The following is an 18,096-nucleotide window of genomic DNA, read 5'->3' as shown; positions in this document are numbered from 1 at the left end:
GAAATGTGGCCTGAAGACCTTTGACCAGTTTGTTGTTTTTGTAAACAAGCATTTGCTTTGATTTGTGAAGAAAGACAAGGCCGTCACAGAAACTCAGTTCATAACAAATATAATCAGTGCAAACACAAAAAACATCTACTTAACAATTACAATTAAGGACTTAATAAATACATCAACAAATTTTACTATGCACACTATTTCTTAAGCAGGTTTATGAGTTCTTCCAACTTCATGGCAGTCTTTATGTCTCCTTGGACTTTAAGTCTGCCACTGGCGTATGCAGCAAATGGTCGTAGCTGGCCCTGGAGCATGGCCACAAGGTCGCTGTCACTCATACTCAGAGTCACGTCTGGCTCTCGGCACAAGGACCCTGCTCCAACGGCACCGCTGCCTACAGAGCACACACACACACAGAGTAATAGATATTTGATATATATGCAATTATACTGTACTAATTGTTACATATTTACAACAATATATGAACCATTACCTTGGCTTAAATCCAAATAGTAACTGCGATGTTGTCCATCTCTCAAGCTGATGTCAAACTGGAAACAGGCCCCGACCTGGCAGACCAAAGTTTCAGAGAGCACAAGCTTGACACTGCCGAGCAGCTCTTCGACAGAGTTTGGTGTGGCCACGACAGCCTGAGGGACACTGCTGAGCTCATCTGTAAAAGTTATGCTGTCTTCTGAGGAGTAAAGACATAGATGTATTATACACCATCATCATAATGGGTACATGTCATATGGAAGCAGTTGTGAGTGTAAGATGTGAGGCCAAACCTTGTTGAGGCTGTGAATTGCTGTGGCTCAGAAAGTGCATGGCCAGCTGCTGGATGGGGCCGGTGAGGCCTTCCAATCCAGGCACAGAGGGAGGCATGATGAGAGGTCCTGAGGGGCCCTCTTCTGGAGCTTTCAAGAGAGAGCCCAGGGTAAGCTCTACCCTGTCCACCTCCAACCCCCAGGGCTTAGTCATCTCATTAATGTCCATCTGTAGACAGCAAGAAAGGATGTTAGGTCTGAGTTGAGTCAGTGACAAGTAGAGTGTAGCTCTAATGTCGTCTTACCCCGAGATATTCTCCCAGTTTAACCCTCTCAGTTTGGATCTCCCGGACAGTCTTTTTACCCAGACTGTGGGTCAAAGCGTTCTGTGCTGTCATCCGGGTTGAAGCATTCAGGTCCTGGACTGATACTACTGACATGACAGGGTTCCAGATCCTGAACTGGATGTCTGCTCCCACCGACAACACACCACCATCCCGAGTGATCACCTGCAATGGCAGAATAACATTTTAAATTTGATCATGATGGCTGAATTTACTTGGACTTAATACTTCTTGCCACAATTGAAGGAATATGGAAAGATCTCCTTTTTTAAGTAAAATGTAACTGTGTAATACTGAATATATAGTTTCAGTGACATGAGCTTGACACCATAGCTCTGTGCTTGCAATATAGGCTTAAATTTTGCCATCAGCCAGCCATTTGCATTTAATTATGAAATTTAAGGAGGCTAAGACTGAAAGACTGAGCAATGTGAAAATGAGACAGAGGACTGCTGGAAGTATGAGGTTACAACTCTTAAGTATCACCCATCAGAGTCCGCCCAGTGTCTGATTACACCCTTCACCTTCACACTGAACAACAGTGAACCAACACCGCCATCTGTAGGACAAAGTAAAACATGCACAACCAACTCCGTATGGTTGATTAGCAACATTACTTTTCCTGACCTATGCAATGTTAGTGTGTCAGTGCTTAAACAAGTTGTCCACCCCAACAGATGGCTAATGATGAATGGAGTATGGTAGTTTACCTGGCAGGGAGGGATGTTGAAAGCTCGGGTGCGCAGATCTACTCTCTGCCACTGGTCAATGAGGGGCAGCACAAGGACAATACCAGGGCCCTTTGGAGGACAAATCCGCCCCAGACGAAACACTACTATCCTCTGGTAGTTCGGCACCATCTGCAGACAAATTTAGTCACAGTTGGTTAGTTTTATTCTCAGTGAGTGAGTAACTGATGAGAGATCATTTCCTCTTACTTTCAGTACGAACCATCCTGTTATAGGGAAGGTTATAAAGGTGCAGATGTAGACGAGAAAGATGACGACCAGGTTGCAAATCCAGGACAGCCATCCTTGGGAGGTATCTTTAAGAGAAGAAACAAAGAGGGCACAGTGTTTGAGGGTATTTTCAGTAAACCAGGCATGGAGAGAACTATTCAGCCTGAAATAACAGTTGAAGGATGTCATCTCACTTAGGTGATCTTAATTTGGTCTTGGGGAACTAAGCAGGAAGAGTGTCATGAAACGTTACACCACTGAATTGCGTTATGAGAGATGTGGGATCCAAACTAAGTTTGAGGATATCCCAATTTGACCATACTGTTTTTTTTTTTTTTATTATTTTTTTTTTATAAATGAGTTTCATCAGTGACATCTATTGTTGGACATAGATGGTTAAACTCTCATAGAGTAAGGAGAAATACTCTTATTGGATTATTTATGGTAGGTTTGTTTAACTAGAGCCCTATGTCATTTAATTATAATAGCTCACGACATCGAAAAACCATACCATCGCTAATGTTAGAAAATTACCTACCAGTGAAGTCGTTTTCAGAAACATTGGGGATGTAGTCAAATGAAAGTCCTTTGTGGTATCTGGGCTGTGTGAAGCTGTCAGAGTCCACAAACAGGCCAGGAGTCCGCGGTGCAGAAGAGTCCCTCTGAGGGAGCAGCTCATACGACTTACTGAACATTGTTGTCAGTATCCGCTGTTTCTTACTTAAAGCCACTTCTTGATATTTATGAGGCTCCGCTTCAGCTGTCAGTCAAAACCGATTGGTCGAAGTAAACAACATTCTTATATTATTCATTCAGCACACTAACCTAACTAGCACGCATGAAGTATTTCCGTATTTTGTTGCTGCTCTTCTTCTCGGTGTTTACAGTACATGCGCTCATTAGCGCCACCTATTGTTAATGTAGCGGCACGGCAGGACGGTGTACAGCCTAGAGCTGATCTTTCATGGTTTACTATTTCAGATATTTTTGCTGTCAGATGTTACTGTATTGGCTTTCATGGTAATATTTATTAATTTATTTGCTTATTCACTTTTTTGGTGTAATGAAAAGTTAGCCAAAGATGTTTGTGAAGAAAATATCTGAGCCAGTCTTTTAGCAAACTCAGTTACTGTGAAGATTGTCCTGTTGTGCAGTAGACAGCTTGAAATACTGATTGAAACTGGATTTTTCAGGTCATCATAGACAGTGACCAAGACATGTATGGAGTGAGACAGTTAACTGTTGAAAAATAAACTTATCTGATGTCACTGACATATACAGTGACACTGATATATCTGTAATAAGCTAAAATTGGCCAAAAATATCAGCCAAACTCAGACTGTAATTCATATAAGTAAGTGTATGTCCTTTGCAGTATCTTTTTGTAATATGTCTCATAATATGTATTATTCTGTTTTGTTTCTGTTATTATGGGCAGAAATTACCAAAAATGAACACACTTGTCAAATAAAGCAAATACAAATTTTATTTAAGACAAATACTTAAATTCAAACAGATTTTGCTTTTCATATACTGTTTTTTTTTTTTTTTTTAAAAAAAGCTTCTCCTTGCAACTCAGTGCCTACACAAAATGATTTGGTATGACTGTGGTTAACAAAACTGTAAAATTGTAAAAGGAAATGGTGTTAATCACAGAACAAAAACTGTATGCTTATTTAAGTAGAATACCATAAACCTTAATACATTTTTGGGACATTTTGGCTAACAATAGAAAAAAGACGGGTGTAATATTAATAATATAAATGATGACTCAGTTCTATTCAAGTGTCCTAGTAAGTCATGACAATGTGACAGTGAGTCAGCATGTACAATACCAGGACCCTGAAACTAAAGCAGGTAAATGGAATTCAGCAATCAGTGATTTTATTTGTTCAACCTGTGCTTTTCCTACTGTGACATGTCAAAATGTTCTCTGTGAAAATATCTATTATGTTGAATTGTGAAGAAATCAAAACCTGAGTATGTGAACTATACCACTTGGAATGAGGAAACTTGTTGTGCGTGGGTTGGTTTATTGAGCTTCCCTAGTAGACTTCAGCTTCTCTTGATGCCTGTTCAGTTTTTGAACATGTCACACAGCAGCTTCTCCATGGGCGTGCTGCCAATGGTCCTGTGAAAGAACAGCTGCTCTATTTTCACAGAACTCACAAAGCGGAGGGACGGCAGCAGAAGTAACAGTCTCCCAAACCTTGACGGACAAGAACAAAGTAGATTGCAGTAAATGTTTCTATAGTGCCATTTACATGACAAGCTTTACATACTCCAGATGTTTTTTTGTATTCTGTCAGAAAATAAAGATACAGCAGGGTCACCTGGCATTTTGGCTGGGGTATATTGAATGGATGTGCTGACCCAGCAACACTTGAGACTGGTCCTGCAGATTCTCCACCTGCTCTGGGTCCTTAAGGCTGCGTGTCTCTGCTCCAGGAAGTCAAAAAACAGACATTAGCTATATTGTCCTTTCAAAACAGGAACACCACACATTGCTGGATAAATAACTCCTTACCTGACTTGAATAGCACAATGGCCTTCAGACAAGCAAACTCAGTTGGGTCAACAGCCATGGCTTTGAAGCGACTGAAGACCTCCTCCAAGATGCGTAGGTCAGCTGTAGGGGGGCTGATCTTGGTCTGCTGCATGGGGGAAAGGTCTGGCAGAGACAGAAGGGGACAGCTGTCCATAGGCAGGGACCACTGGATGGCACACAGGAGGAACATTTCAGTCCAAGCTTCTTCAAGGAGAATCACCTGAGGACATCACAGAAATACAACACGTGTTGTAAGCCTCATCCATGTTTTACGTATGTATAACTCACTTCAGTAAATCTACCAAACACTTGCCGTCAGTCAGTCTCACCTGGTCTCGAAATGGCAAGTGAGCAAAAACAGGCAAATTTTTTGCCCACTTGACAGACATGAAAAGGAGTCTTGCCGATGTCTCATATATGCTCTCTGAACAGCTGGAGGTGTATGGGGACATTCGAAAGTCAGATGGAGTCCGATCTCTCTCTGCATCGTTTGTTGTAACATCAATATTCTCCTCCACTGTACATTAGAGAGAGACAGTAAGTCAAATTCATCTGGGAGTACAATATTGTTCTAGTTAAAGTCATTACAATCCAGATATGTTTTTGTGACTCAGGGGCAAACCCTATAGTTTATCACCTAGGTAGGCAAAAGAAAAAGATTTTTTTTAAAGATGATTTGTCCCCTGTCTGACTATATTCTTGAATATACATATTGTGCCCAGATACATCAACATGTAACATCCTTCAAATGATCTCACCATCCTCAGGTTCTAGTTTTGCGCAGGTCTCAGCTGTCAGCAGGCTGACCATAAAGCGGTGGCTGTTATTGGGGTTGCTGCAGGGCTGTATGGTTGCAGAGGTGGTGACAGATGAGGTGACCAGAGGTCTGCAGACGGCCAACGAGTAGGCAGCAGAGGAGGTGAGTTCCCGTGTGGTGGCCAGGTGCTCCTTTTTAGTGTCCATGCTTATAGAGTCTAGACTGACATGTGCTGTGCTTCTTGGCTGTCGCTCATTCTGCACAGCTGCCAAGGGGACAGGTAAATATTATATTATGTAAGAACAGTCAAGGCCATGCAGGATTTGTACAGTGCTGTGATAGAAAATATATATGTGCATAGTACATTTTCTTACCATCTTTGTTCATGCCAGCTTGGAGACATTTCTTTAGCCGACAAGCTTGGCACTGGTTCCGATGAGCCTTATCAACAGGGCACATGCCAGTTCCAGCCTGACACCTATGATTTTGACAGAATACAATTTTCTAAATAAAGACAAGTAGAATGTTCAATTGTAAACAATTAATTCTCAGATAAGTTTCATTTTTTTGTTATTTAGGTGTGCCCTCCCAAGATTTAAAAAAAAAAACAAACTATGAAGCCCAGTCTGCATCTCATTCACCTGTAGATGAGTCTTCGTCTCACACTGCGCTTGAAGAAGCCACTGCAGCCATTGCAGGCATAGATACCATAGTGTTTACCACTGCTTGAATCAGAACACACTTTACAAAGCAGGCCTTGGCCAAGTGCTTTACCTGGGACTGAACTTTTTTCTGCAGAGAACAGATAGAAGTAATGAATACTTAACATTATTTCACAATCTTTTACATATGAATGAAAGACTTAACTTAAAGACAGGTTTTTCATGAAATAATTTATTAATATTTTCATCTTCATATTCTTATTTCTTTCTATTGTTTACACAATACACAAAAATATTATGGACACTATTATTCTGACAACATAAGTTGCTGTACAGTGACTGGTATATTACAATGATTGGTGGCTCACCTGACTGAGTTCCATCTGTGCAGTCATTAGAGAGGTCAGAAGAAAACATGCACATTTTTGTCATGTGGTCCTCCATTTTTAAAAATGTGTCCCACTGTTTAAACTTCACTTAATAATTAGTTTTTCAGACAATTTTAAATTTACTCCCAGAAGTATTTCCTCTTCTGTATTAAGTGGTGGATCAAAGCATTTTATCATGTGAAGTGTTGACACATGCAGTGCCCCGAAAAAACATGTAGAATTCCCACAAAAGTTTATAGGTCAGATGTAATTTCTTCAGAGAGTATCTCCAGGAATGTTCCAGTGCTGATGTCCTGTTCCTGCCGTTTCTGATGTAATGTGGGGTCAGTGGAGTTACCACTTCTTTTTGTTTCTCTCTCTCTGTTAGAGTGAATGGGTGAGTGAGCCTCAGCTGTCTGGGGGCTTTCTGGAGGAGGACAAGGAGATTAGCAACAGGCGCTGTGTAAGCAAATGCTGATTTGTCATCCTCTTAATCTTTACTGTCTATAAGGGTGAATCAATCAGTCACACCGCTTACAGGCAAAACAGTATTCAACAAAGGTGAACAATGAGGAGAAAAAGAAAAAGGGAAATAATATCTCTTTTTTCCTGTTATCTTCACTGCTATCAAATGGCTGCTACATGTTAATGGTCACCACTGTCTCCTAACTATAACTATAATGAGCGCTGTCTTTATTTAACATTATATTCCATGTGTTTCACATATAGTGGCCTCTCTCATGTTAATCAAATTCATCATTGAATCCTATCCAAAAATGTTTAATTGTTACAAGTTCAATGTGTCTGTGACACTTTACCAACACCAATGAATAGGAAATATTATTCAAGACTACTATTTTTACCAGTCAAACAGTTCCTGACTAGTGAACTGGCTAACAGTGAACCAATTCTTATAACAAAAATACTGCAGAATTGCCTGGATAAACGTGAGCTCACTGATTGGTCTGGTTTCCAGGCTAACAGAAAACTCATTTTTCAGTGGCTGTTTTTAGGGTTAAGAAATATATGATTCTCTCTGTAGGTGGGTGAAATAAATATTTTGTATTAGTAATTATTATTATTAACAAAACTTAGGAAAGACATATGTAAAAGCAAATACGCTTCACATGTGATGCTGGTTAAAAGCATCCATGAATGGTCCACTACTACCCACAGCATCATTTTGTTTTGTTGACTATTAATGAACAAGCAGACTATTTGACTGCAATTATTCAGTAAGGTATTTCAAGAGACTGTAATATTGATTATTTGTCCCTCTCCTGGTACACAGACAATATGTTCCTTGCCTTCCTGGTAACAGAGTTACTCTCACACTACAATCTAGTTAAGACACTCCCTCTGTGCCATATTGGCCCTGTCAATGACACTAATGGCCTCAGGCAAATACAGCCACCCCAAATCACCAAAGTAGCTTAACCTTCCATGAATTGTGGTCTTCCTCTTGGAGGGGGGTCTCGAAAGGGGGTGATGAGACGAAAAACAATTAGTGCAAGAGATTGAAAGACCAGCAAAGAGTTGACCCTTAATTCCATTCTTCTGCCATATGGTGGCTGCTCTCTGGGGCCTTAGTCTGCCTAATTAGTTACCCAAGTGCAATTTACTGTTATTAAGGTTCAGAAAATCATTGATTTACTCTTGTTTCTTTACCTTAAGGTATTAAACAGCAGGTAGCCACAAAGAAATGTCGACATCAATAACTGTGCTTGCTGTTTTCAGTACCTGTCTATCAAGTAACAATTATGGCTGAAATCATTATTGCATATAGCAAATAACATCTAGTTCAGCTCTCTAATCAGATCAACAACAAAGACACTAGAGATACTGAAGAGACTGCCTGCTCTGTTCACAGATTGATTTCTATCATGTCCGTAATCCCTATTAAGTCACTCTTGATTTTAGGAGGACAACTTAGTATTGAAAACAGAGCTCTTTCTGTTGACCTAAACTAGTGTATAAAAGGATTACAGACAGGGGTTGAGCACACAGAGCCATTTGAACTCAGAGCACGTTGTCTGAATCAGTTTTATAATCCTGGAACAGGGACACTTTGGATTTGGGACATCCATGACCTAAATAGTTGCAATGCTGTAGGTACATACATATAATAATTAGCAGACAAATATTTATGTATATTTTTATGTAGCTAACTGGCTTGGTGTCATGTACTCCGGTAATACAGTAGCATCTGCAATCACCTGTGGAAAAAATTACTGCAACAGTACAGTGAAGCTTAAATGTTTCTACTGGCACAGACTTAAAGTGCTACTGCTGCTTGTTTATACTATAGACATATTTCTGATATGTTTGAGGAATAGTCAGTAATACCTAAATCTGCTGCATACAAATGGAAACCAATTTCTTAATGGCCTGTTTTCCACGGCCTTTGATTCATTAAATTTAAATTTGAAATTTGACTGTATGTCTTGCATATTGTATGCATATTTTCCCATTTAATGTCATTCCTATTTTAACTGAATTAATTTTATTCTAATAATTGTGTGCATTGTGTTGGAAATTTTAATTGTTTCATGCATGTCTTTGTATAAAGTTATTTTAATTGCCTCTGTGTTTTAAGGTGCTATACAAACTTGGCAGTACTAGTAGTACCTTGTAGTAGTAGTACCTTGTATCCAGACTGTGTGTAAAACCATTTAAAACTGTTTAAAAAGCCCCACAAAAATGTGGGAAACTGTAAAACTCTAAAAGAAAACAAATGGATGATTGCACTTACTCACACAGCTAGTGATAAGAAATATGGCTTAATGAATAGAGTTTAAAGTTTATCCATGCCAGAAAGACAGTCTTTCACTGTGATCTACAAAAATATTTCTATTTACACTTTAACGTTTGGTTGCAGTATAAATTCACACTCAAAACACCATCTAAACCTACACTATGGATAAGCCTAAAATACATTTTTATACTGACCTAAGCAGTACTGAGTCTAGTAATCTGGAGTCCCATGTCATATTACATAACACAGGTGTTGCTCACATACCAGGAGGAGCTGATTATCCTCAGACTGTTCCCCACACTAACACACAGGAAATGTAGATGTAAGATGTATTCTCAAAGGTCATCTTTGGGGAAATGACTGGTTGGATGGTTCAGACCATTTCAAATGTGATAGTTTGTCAAGTTTGTTTGTGATCACTGATTATACCTTTGTACTAATATCATGTATGCCATCAAAATAAGTCACATAAAGCATAAGTTGAAAGATTTACATAATGGTGAAAGTTGTAACAGTTGCTCCTGCCTTTTCTTAGATGCCTGCTTCTTCAGTTGTCAGCACAGGTAAGATGCTGCTGCCATCAGCAAAGTCCTGCTTTGAGGTTTTGCCTGGCAGGCATAACTGTCACGTTTCTTCACACCTCAGCCCTGTGATTGTTGTACAGATGCAGCCAATCTTTAGCAGCCTGTTGCCATGAGCCAACTGTACGATTATGTATTTAGCGGAAACATTTTTGATGACTGAGCCCTGCAGGTGATTTAACATACGTCACTAGTAAAACCCTTGCTCAGTTGCTTGGCAGATCACACATTGGCTCTTCATTAGTTTCAGAGTGCTGTTACCTTCCTAGATATTACGACTATAATACTTTTCATTGTAATCATATGCTGTTCATAAAACACTGGAGACACATGCATTGCAGAAGGCACACGTGCAAGACAGTTTTATTGTCCTTCAGCTGATGCCCTTGAATGCTAGTTCACAAATCTTTGCATCAGTCTAAGCAGCTTTTTGATATAATCTCTTTGAATGTCAGGTATGGTCAAAGAGTGAGATTAACTTTTAAAGTTGTTGCCATTCTCTTTAAGCACAGGGAGCAGATGCCTCAAGTTGCTATGGCATAAAATATGTCAAAGTTGATATAGTAATGTTTTTAGCTGGACAAAGTTTGGCATAATTAAACAATTTAAATAAACTGATTAATACAATTCTCATGAGAACAAACTTTTATAACTGGAGGATCATCTACTTCCTGCCCTGATATCATGGCATAATCTTCTATTACACCGGTCTCAGCATGTCTATCTGATTCCAAGGAGCTGCTGAGAGTGGTAAACCAAGTTTGCTTGGTTAAGCTTTGTGAGGTCTGGTTCAGTCTACCCCAAATCAGATGAGGTAGAAGGATTGAGGTGTCAGCATTATGGATACCAGGGATAGCCCCGCCTTGCCATCTGCTGCCACTACTGTAATCCACCCAATGAGAAAATCAGTTGTCTCAATCCATATCAAAGTCATGTCAGCTCGATTCAACAGGTATCAGCAAGACTGTAATATCTATTTACAGTTACTGGTTGCTGCTCACTGACAAGTCAAGTCAAGTCAAGTCAGTTTTTATTTATACAGCGCCAATTCACAACAGAAGTCGAGGCACTGTACATATAGAGCAGGTCTAGACCAGACGAATTGCAAAGCTTATTTAGTCATAAATAAAAGCTCATGTTCCAAAAGCATTTCTAGGAATTTAAACATAAATTGTTTTTGTGTTGGGCTGTAATGCTCTCATTAAATATCAGTGACCACTGACTGTCACAAAGCTGTCCTGTCTTCATCGACATTGTCGATCCCAGGTTGGTCTCTAGACGGAGACAGACACTCTCTGTCTATCACAAAAGTGTGCTCACAGGCAATGAAGCTGATCAGAGCTGCATAAACCCAAAGCTGATGAGTCAGAGATGCTGTTTGAGACTGGAACATTTATAGGCTTACACATTACAGTACAGTTACAGTAGTAAGATCTTCTGGGTCACATTCAAGTCAATTAAGACTTTGTTTTCCCTTACAAGCAATTTAAAAGCTCTGACATACAGTATAACTGATTAACATTTCTGTTCATGATTCTACCATACACAGATCATGGTGCATGGTGTCCATAGCAGGACAACATGGAGGAAGCAAAATGCTGATGCAGATGCAACATAACAATGACCCTAAACATTGTAGTAAAGTAAATCTTCTACAGAATGACTTCAAACAGAGAAAGTCCTCAGGAGTGACCCAATTAGAGCCTAGACTTTAACCCAACAGAGATGCTGTAAAAATAAACTCAGAGAGCCATTCACACCAGACATCCTAAGACTATGGCTGAGCTGATGCAGTTCTGTATGGAAGAGTAGTTCAAAATTCCTTCTCAGTCTTGTGAGGGTCTGATCCACAGCTAGGGAAAGTGTTTCTTTGAAGTTACTGCTGTCAAGGAGGGTCCCAGGGTTCACTTAGTTTTTCCACCAGCACTATGAATGTTAATGGTTTAATTCAATGTATACACAAAAGATTGTAACTGTTTGTGTGTAATTAGCTTAGGCACATTGTGTTTGTCTATACTACTGACTTACATGAAATAAAAGTAGTATTATAAGGAGATCACTATGTTGCAAAAGTTTATTTCATTACATTAAAAACAGGTTTGGGTTTGGGTAAAGATTAGGCATTTTGAGATGATTAAGAGGCTCAGGAATGCATTATGTCAATGATTGTCCTTGGAAGTATAGAAAAACCAACACAAGTGTGTGTGTATGTGTGTGTGTGTGTGTGTGTGTCAGAATTCTTTGATGTCACTATGACATCATGTTGTAATCATTATGTCACACTTTAGTTGTTTAAGTTGCAACACTCTAGAATGCATCATTTAACCTGTATCCTTGGCAGACATGCATCGGATCTTGTTGGACTAGAGATCTCACCTGACATTGACTTGCTCTGCAAATACAGAGAACTTCGCTGCAAAATCCTTGATGTATCTTCTAAAAGGTAGGGATCGACGTGCTGAATAAGAGGTTTTACCATTACTATATTACAAGCTATGTAATTAGTTGTAATGTTAAGTGATGATGTGTGTCCTGTGGGTTTTCTGTTATTACAGTGGTCTGTTTCTTAAAAACACTTTTTTTTGGCTGTACAGTAGAAATTATCTTTTTTTTTTATTGTACGCCTGCAAGTTTGCGAAAATAGAAAACATCATTTGTGGTGTTGTTACTGTCAAGACACCAGCAAAACTGGGAAAAGCGTTTTTACTTGCTTGCCAAAGGTAGGTGTCAAAACACTTTTCATTTCTAAAAAGAAAGGACTGGGAGAGCGTTTCTCGTGCAACCAGGAACTAATTTTGGACATTTTTCTTTGTTCATTGACTGACGATGTCGAAACAGTTTTTTCCTAATTTTATTGCGAAAACGGTCATCATCATTTGCGTCGTCGTTACCGTCAAGTTGCCTGCAAACCCAGGGAGAGGGTTTCTCGTGCAACTTTCTTCCCACACATTTCTACAATTTTAGCGATAACATTTTGTGGACTTTTCAGCGACTCACAGGAGATTTTTGTCCAAACTAATTTTCTTACCGTCAAGACACTTTCAAGCCTTTCAAAAGGATCCCTGGTGTATATTTCTTTCCCAGGAGTTCTCCAATTTTACCAAAAACACTTTTTTGAGGATTTTTCCTTGCTCACAAGAAGTTTGTGTTGAAACAAACTCATTTTCTTACTGTCAAGACACCTTCAGGCCTTGGAAGAGGGCCCCTCTTATGTGTTTCTTCCCAAGGATTTCTCCAGTTATACCAGAAACGGTTTTTGGAGTTTTATCCTTGCTCACAAGAGGTTTGTGTCCAAGCAAACTCATCATCTAACTTCTTATGAGCAACAAAAAGTCTCCAAAAAAAAAAAACAAAAAAAAAAATGTATTTCTCCCCCAGGATTTCTTCAATTTTACCAGAAACTAATTTTGGACATTTTTCTTTGCTCATTGACTGACGATGTCGAAACAGTTTTTTCCTAATTTTATTGCGAAAACGGTCATCATCATTTGCGTCGTCGTTACCGTCAAGTTGCCTGCAAACCCAGGGAAAGGGTTTCTCGTGCAACTTTCTTCCCACACATTTCTACAGTTTTAGCGATAACATTTTGTGGACTTTTCAGCGACTCACAGGAGATTTTTGTCCAAACTAATTTTCTTACTGTCAAGACACTTTCAAGCCTTTCAAAAGGATCCCTGGTGTATATTTCTTTCCCAGGAGTTCTCCAATTTTACCAAAAACACTTTTTTGAGGATTTTTCCTTGCTCACAAGAAGTTTGTGTTGAAACAAACTCATTTTCTTACTGTCAAGACACCTTCAGGCCTTGGAAGAGGGCCCCTCTTATGTGTTTCTTCCCAAGGATTTCTCCAGTTATACCAGAAAAGGTTTTTGGAGTTTTATCCTTGCTCACAAGAGGTTTGTGTCCAAGCAAACTCATCATCTAACTTCTTATGAGCAACAAAAAGTCTCCAAAAAAAAAAACAAAAAAAAATGTATTTCTCCCCCAGGATTTCTTCAATTTTACCAGAAACTAATTTTGGACATTTTTCTTTGCTCATTGACTGACAATGTCGAAACAGTTTTTTCCTAATTTTATTGCGAAAACGGTCATCATCATTTGCGTCGTCGTTACCGTCAAGTTGCCTGCAAACCCAGGGAGAGGGTTTCTCGTGCAACTTTCTTCCCACACATTTCTACAATTTTAGCGATAACATTTTGTGGACTTTTCAGCGACTCACAGGAGATTTTTGTCCAAACTAATTTTCTTACCGTCAAGACACTCTCAAGTCTTTCAAAAGGATCCCTGGTGTATATTTCTTTCTCAGGAGTTCTCCAATTTTACCAAAAACACTTTTTTGAGGATTTTTCCTTGCTCACAAGAAGTTTGTGTTGAAACAAATTCATTTTCTTACTGTCAAGACACCTTCAGGCCTTGGAAGAGGGCCCCTCTTATGTGTTTCTTCCCAAGGATTTCTCCAGTTATACCAGAAAAGGTTTTTGGAGTTTTATCCTTGCTCACAAGAGGTTTGTGTCCAAGCAAACTCATCATCTAACTTCTTATGAGCAACAAAAAGTCTCCAAAAAAAAACAAAAACAAAAAAAAAAAATGTATTTCTCCCCCAGGATTTCTTCAATTTTACCAGAAACTAATTTTGGACATTTTTCTTTGCTCATTGACTGACGATGTCGAAACAGTTTTTTCTAATTTTATTGCGAAAACGGTCATCATCATTTGCGTCGTCGTTACCGTCAAGTTGCCTGCAAACCCAGGGAGAGGGTTTCTCGTGCAACTTTCTTCCCACACATTTCTACAATTTTAGCGATAACATTTTGTGGACTTTTCAGCGACTCACAGGAGATTTTTGTCCAAACTAATTTTCTTACCGTCAAGACACTTTCAAGCCTTTCAAAAGGATCCCTGGTGTATATTTCTTTCCCAGGAGTTCTCCAATTTTACCAAAAACACTTTTTTGAGGATTTTTCCTTGCTCACAAGAAGTTTGTGTTGAAACAAACTCATTTTCTTACTGTCAAGACACCTTCAGGCCTTGGAAGAGGGCCCCTCTTATGTGTTTCTTCCCAAGGATTTCTCCAGTTATACCAGAAAAGGTTTTTGGAGTTTTATCCTTGCTCACAAGAGGTTTGTGTCCAAGCAAACTCATCATCTAACTTCTTCATGAGCAACAAAAAGTCTCCAAAAAACAAAAACAAAAACAAAAACAAAAACAAAAAAAATGTATTTCTCCCCAGGATTTCTTCAATTTTACCAGAAACTAATTTTGGACATTTTTCTTTACTCATTGACTGACGATGTCGAAACAGTTTTTTCCTAATTTTATTGCGAAAACGGTCATCATCATTTGCGTCGTCGTTACCGTCAAGTTGCCTGCAAACCCAGGGAGAGGGTTTCTCGTGCAACTTTCTTCCCACACATTTCTACAATTTTAGCGATAACATTTTGTGGACTTTCAGCGACTCACAGGAGATTTTTGTCCAAACTAATTTCTTACCGTCAAGACACTCTCAAGCCTTTCAAAAGGATCCCTGGTGTATATTTCTTTCCCAGGAGTTCTCCAATTTTACCAAAAACACTTTTTTGAGGATTTTTCCTTGCTCACAAGAAGTTTGTGTTGAAACAAACTCATTTTCTTACTGTCAAGACACCTTCAGGCCTTGGAAGAGGGCCCCTCTTATGTGTTTCTTCCCAAGGATTTCTCCAGTTATACCAGAAAAGGTTTTTGGAGTTTTATCCTTGCTCACAAGAGGTTTGTGTCCAAGCAAACTCATCATCTAACTTCTTATGAGCAACAAAAAGTCTCCAAAAAAACAAAAACAAAAAAAAAAATGTATTTCTCCCCCAGGATTTCTTCAATTTTACCAGAAACTAATTTTGGACATTTTTCTTTGCTCATTGACTGACGATGTCGAAACAGTTTTTTCCTAATTTTATTGCGAAAACGGTCATCATCATTTGCGTCGTCGTTACCGTCAAGTTGCCTGCAAACCCAGGGAAAGGGTTTCTCGTGCAACTTTCTTCCCACACATTTCTACAGATTTTAGCGATAACATTTTGTGGACTTTTCAGCGACTCACAGGAGATTTTTGTCCAAACTAATTTTCTTACCTGTCAAGACACTCTTCAAGCCTTTCAAAAGGATCCCTGGTGTATATTTCTTTCCCAGGAGTTCTCCAATTTTACCAAAAACACTTTTTTGAGGATTTTTCCTTGCTCACAAGAAGTTTGTGTTGAAACAAACTCATTTTCTTACTGTCAAGACACCTTCAGGCCTTGGAAGAGGGCCCCTCTTATGTGTTTCTTCCCAAGGATTTCTCCAGTTATACCAGAAAAGGTTTTTGGAGTTTTATCCTTGCTCACAAGAGGTTTGTGTCCAAGCAAACTCATCATCTAACTTCTTATGAGCAACAAAAAGTCTCCAAAAAAACAAAAACAAAAAAAAAAAATGTATTTCTCCCCCAGGATTTCTTCAATTTTACCAGAAACTAATTTTGGACATTTTTCTTTGCTCATTGACTGACGATGTCGAAACAGTTTTTTCCTAATTTTATTGCGAAAACGGTCATCATCATTTGCGTCGTCGTTACCGTCAAGTTGCCTGCAAACCCAGGGAGAGGGTTTCTCGTGCAACTTTCTTCCCACACATTTCTACAATTTTAGCGATAACATTTTGTGGACTTTTCAGCGACTCACAGGAGATTTTTGTCCAAACTAATTTTCTTACCGTCAAGACACTCTCAAGCCTTTCAAAAGGATCCCTGGTGTATATTTCTTTCCCAGGAGTTCTCCAATTTTACCAAAAACACTTTTTTGAGGATTTTTCCTTGCTCACAAGAAGTTTGTGTTGAAACAAACTCATTTTCTTACTGTCAAGACACCTTCAGGCCTTGGAAGAGGGCCCCTCTTATGTGTTTCTTCCCAAGGATTTCTCCAGTTATACCAGAAAAGGTTTTTGGAGTTTTATCCTTGCTCACAAGAGGTTTGTGTCCAAGCAAACTCATCATCTAACTTCTTATGAGCAACAAAAAGTCTCAAAAAAAAAACCAAAAACAAAAAAAAATGTATTTCTCCCCAGGATTTCTTCAATTTTACCAGAAACTAATTTTGGACATTTTTCTTTACTCATTGACTGACGATGTCGAAACAGTTTTTTCTAATTTTATTGCGAAAACGTCATCATCATTTGCGTCGTCGTTACCGTCAAGTTGCCTGCAAACCCAGGGAGAGGGTTTCTCGTGCAACTTTCTTCCCACACATTTCTACAATTTTAGCGATAACATTTTGTGGACTTTTCAGCGACTCACAGGAGATTTTTGTCCAAACTAATTTTCTTACCGTCAAGACACTCTCAAGCCTTTCAAAAGGATCCCTGGTGTATATTTCTTTCCCAGGAGTTCTCCAATTTTACCAAAAACACTTTTTTGAGGATTTTTCCTTGCTCACAAGAAGTTTGTGTTGAAACAAACTCATTTTCTTACTGTCAAGACACCTTCAGGCCTTGGAAGAGGGCCCCTCTTATGTGTTTCTTCCCAAGGATTTCTCCAGTTATACCAGAAAAGGTTTTTGGAGTTTTATCCTTGCTCACAAGAGGTTTGTGTCCAAGCAAACTCATCATCTAACTTCTTATGAGCAACAAAAAGTCTCCAAAAAAAACCAAAAACAAAAACAAAAAAAAATGTATTTCTCCCCCAGGATTTCTTCAATTTTACCAGAAACTAATTTTGGACATTTTTCTTTACTCATTGACTGACGATGTCGAAACAGTTTTTTCCTAATTTTATTGCGAAAACGGTCATCATCATTTGCGTCGTCGTTACCGTCAAGTTGCCTGCAAACCCAGGGAGAGGGTTTCTCGTGCAACTTTCTTCCCACACATTTCTACAATTTTAGCGATAACATTTTGTGGACTTTTCAGCGACTCACAGGAGATTTTTGTCCAAACTAATTTTCTTACCGTCAAGACACTCTCAAGCCTTTCAAAAGGATCCCTGGTGTATATTTCTTTCCCAGGAGTTCTCCAATTTTACCAAAAACACTTTTTTGAGGATTTTTCCTTGCTCACAAGAAGTTTGTGTTGAAACAAACTCATTTTCTTACTGTCAAGACACCTTCAGGCCTTGGAAGAGGGCCCCTCTTATGTGTTTCTTCCCAAGGATTTCTCCAGTTATACCAGAAAAGGTTTTTGGAGTTTTATCCTTGCTCACAAGAGGTTTGTGTCCAAGCAAACTCATCATCTAACTTCTTACTGAGCAACAAAAAGTCTCCAAAAAAAAAACAAAAACAAAAACAAAAACAAAAAAAATGTATTTCTCCCCCAGGATTTCTTCAATTTTACCAGAAACTAATTTTGGACATTTTTCTTT

The 18,096-nt window shown here is 38.9% G+C and overlaps 2 protein-coding genes across 3 annotated transcripts; both read right to left on the bottom strand.

Annotated features, from left to right (window-relative positions):
• Window positions 1–83: 83 nt before the first annotated feature.
• On the bottom strand, window positions 84–2,960 carry stoml1 (stomatin (EPB72)-like 1). 2 transcript variants are annotated; one of them, XM_018681026.2, is made up of 7 exons: window positions 2,606–2,960; window positions 2,047–2,153; window positions 1,819–1,968; window positions 1,070–1,273; window positions 786–993; window positions 491–691; window positions 84–391 (listed from the first exon to the last, which is right to left on the bottom strand). In XM_018681026.2, exons 1-7 carry the CDS (start codon window positions 2,760–2,762, stop codon window positions 195–197), a joined length of 1,224 nt encoding a protein of 407 aa, XP_018536542.1. In that variant the 5' UTR covers window positions 2,763–2,960; the 3' UTR covers window positions 84–194. The 2 variants fall into 2 exon arrangements, with proteins under 2 accessions (XP_018536542.1, XP_018536553.1); XM_018681037.2 differs by having other exon boundaries at window positions 491–688.
• Window positions 2,961–3,845: 885 nt separating this feature from the next.
• nr2e3 (nuclear receptor subfamily 2, group E, member 3) lies at window positions 3,846–6,478 on the bottom strand. The gene is made up of 8 exons (XM_018680164.2): window positions 6,403–6,478; window positions 6,014–6,164; window positions 5,747–5,850; window positions 5,374–5,637; window positions 4,945–5,132; window positions 4,595–4,835; window positions 4,401–4,506; window positions 3,846–4,276 (listed from the first exon to the last, which is right to left on the bottom strand). The coding sequence occupies exons 1-8, from the start codon at window positions 6,476–6,478 to the stop codon at window positions 4,144–4,146; spliced, it is 1,263 nt and encodes a 420-aa protein (XP_018535680.1). The 3' UTR covers window positions 3,846–4,143.
• Window positions 6,479–18,096: the final 11,618 nt, after the last annotated feature.

The sequence above is a fragment of the Lates calcarifer genome, linkage group LG10 (assembly GCF_001640805.2).
Source record: "Lates calcarifer isolate ASB-BC8 linkage group LG10, TLL_Latcal_v3, whole genome shotgun sequence".
NCBI classification, from domain to species: Eukaryota; Metazoa; Chordata; class Actinopteri; family Centropomidae; genus Lates; species Lates calcarifer.
The sequence above is the reverse complement of the archived record's forward strand: the minus strand, read 5'-3'. Positions and strand labels throughout refer to the sequence as shown.

What these genes read in the sequence shown, in the direction of transcription:
- stoml1 (XM_018681026.2), bottom strand. Translation starts at nt 2,762, where the DNA reads ATGTTCAGTAAGTCGTATGAGCTGCTCCCTCAGAGGGACTCTTCTGCA. An exon ending in CAGGATGGTTCGTACTGAAA is followed by an intron (nt 1,969 to 2,046) that starts GTAAGAGGAAAT and finishes ATTTGTCTGCAG; the next exon opens with ATGGTGCCGAACTACCAGAG. An exon ending in TCAACATCCCTCCCTGCCAG is followed by an intron (nt 1,274 to 1,818) that starts GTAAACTACCAT and finishes CTGCCATTGCAG; the next exon opens with GTGATCACTCGGGATGGTGG.
- nr2e3 (XM_018680164.2), bottom strand. Translation starts at nt 6,478, where the DNA reads ATGGAGGACCACATGACAAAAATGTGCATGTTTTCTTCTGACCTCTCT. An exon ending in AAAACTAGAACCTGAGGATG is followed by an intron (nt 5,133 to 5,373) that starts GTGAGATCATTT and finishes TCTAATGTACAG; the next exon opens with TGGAGGAGAATATTGATGTT. An exon ending in CATTGTGCTATTCAAGTCAG is followed by an intron (nt 4,507 to 4,594) that starts GTAAGGAGTTAT and finishes TTCCTGGAGCAG; the next exon opens with AGACACGCAGCCTTAAGGAC.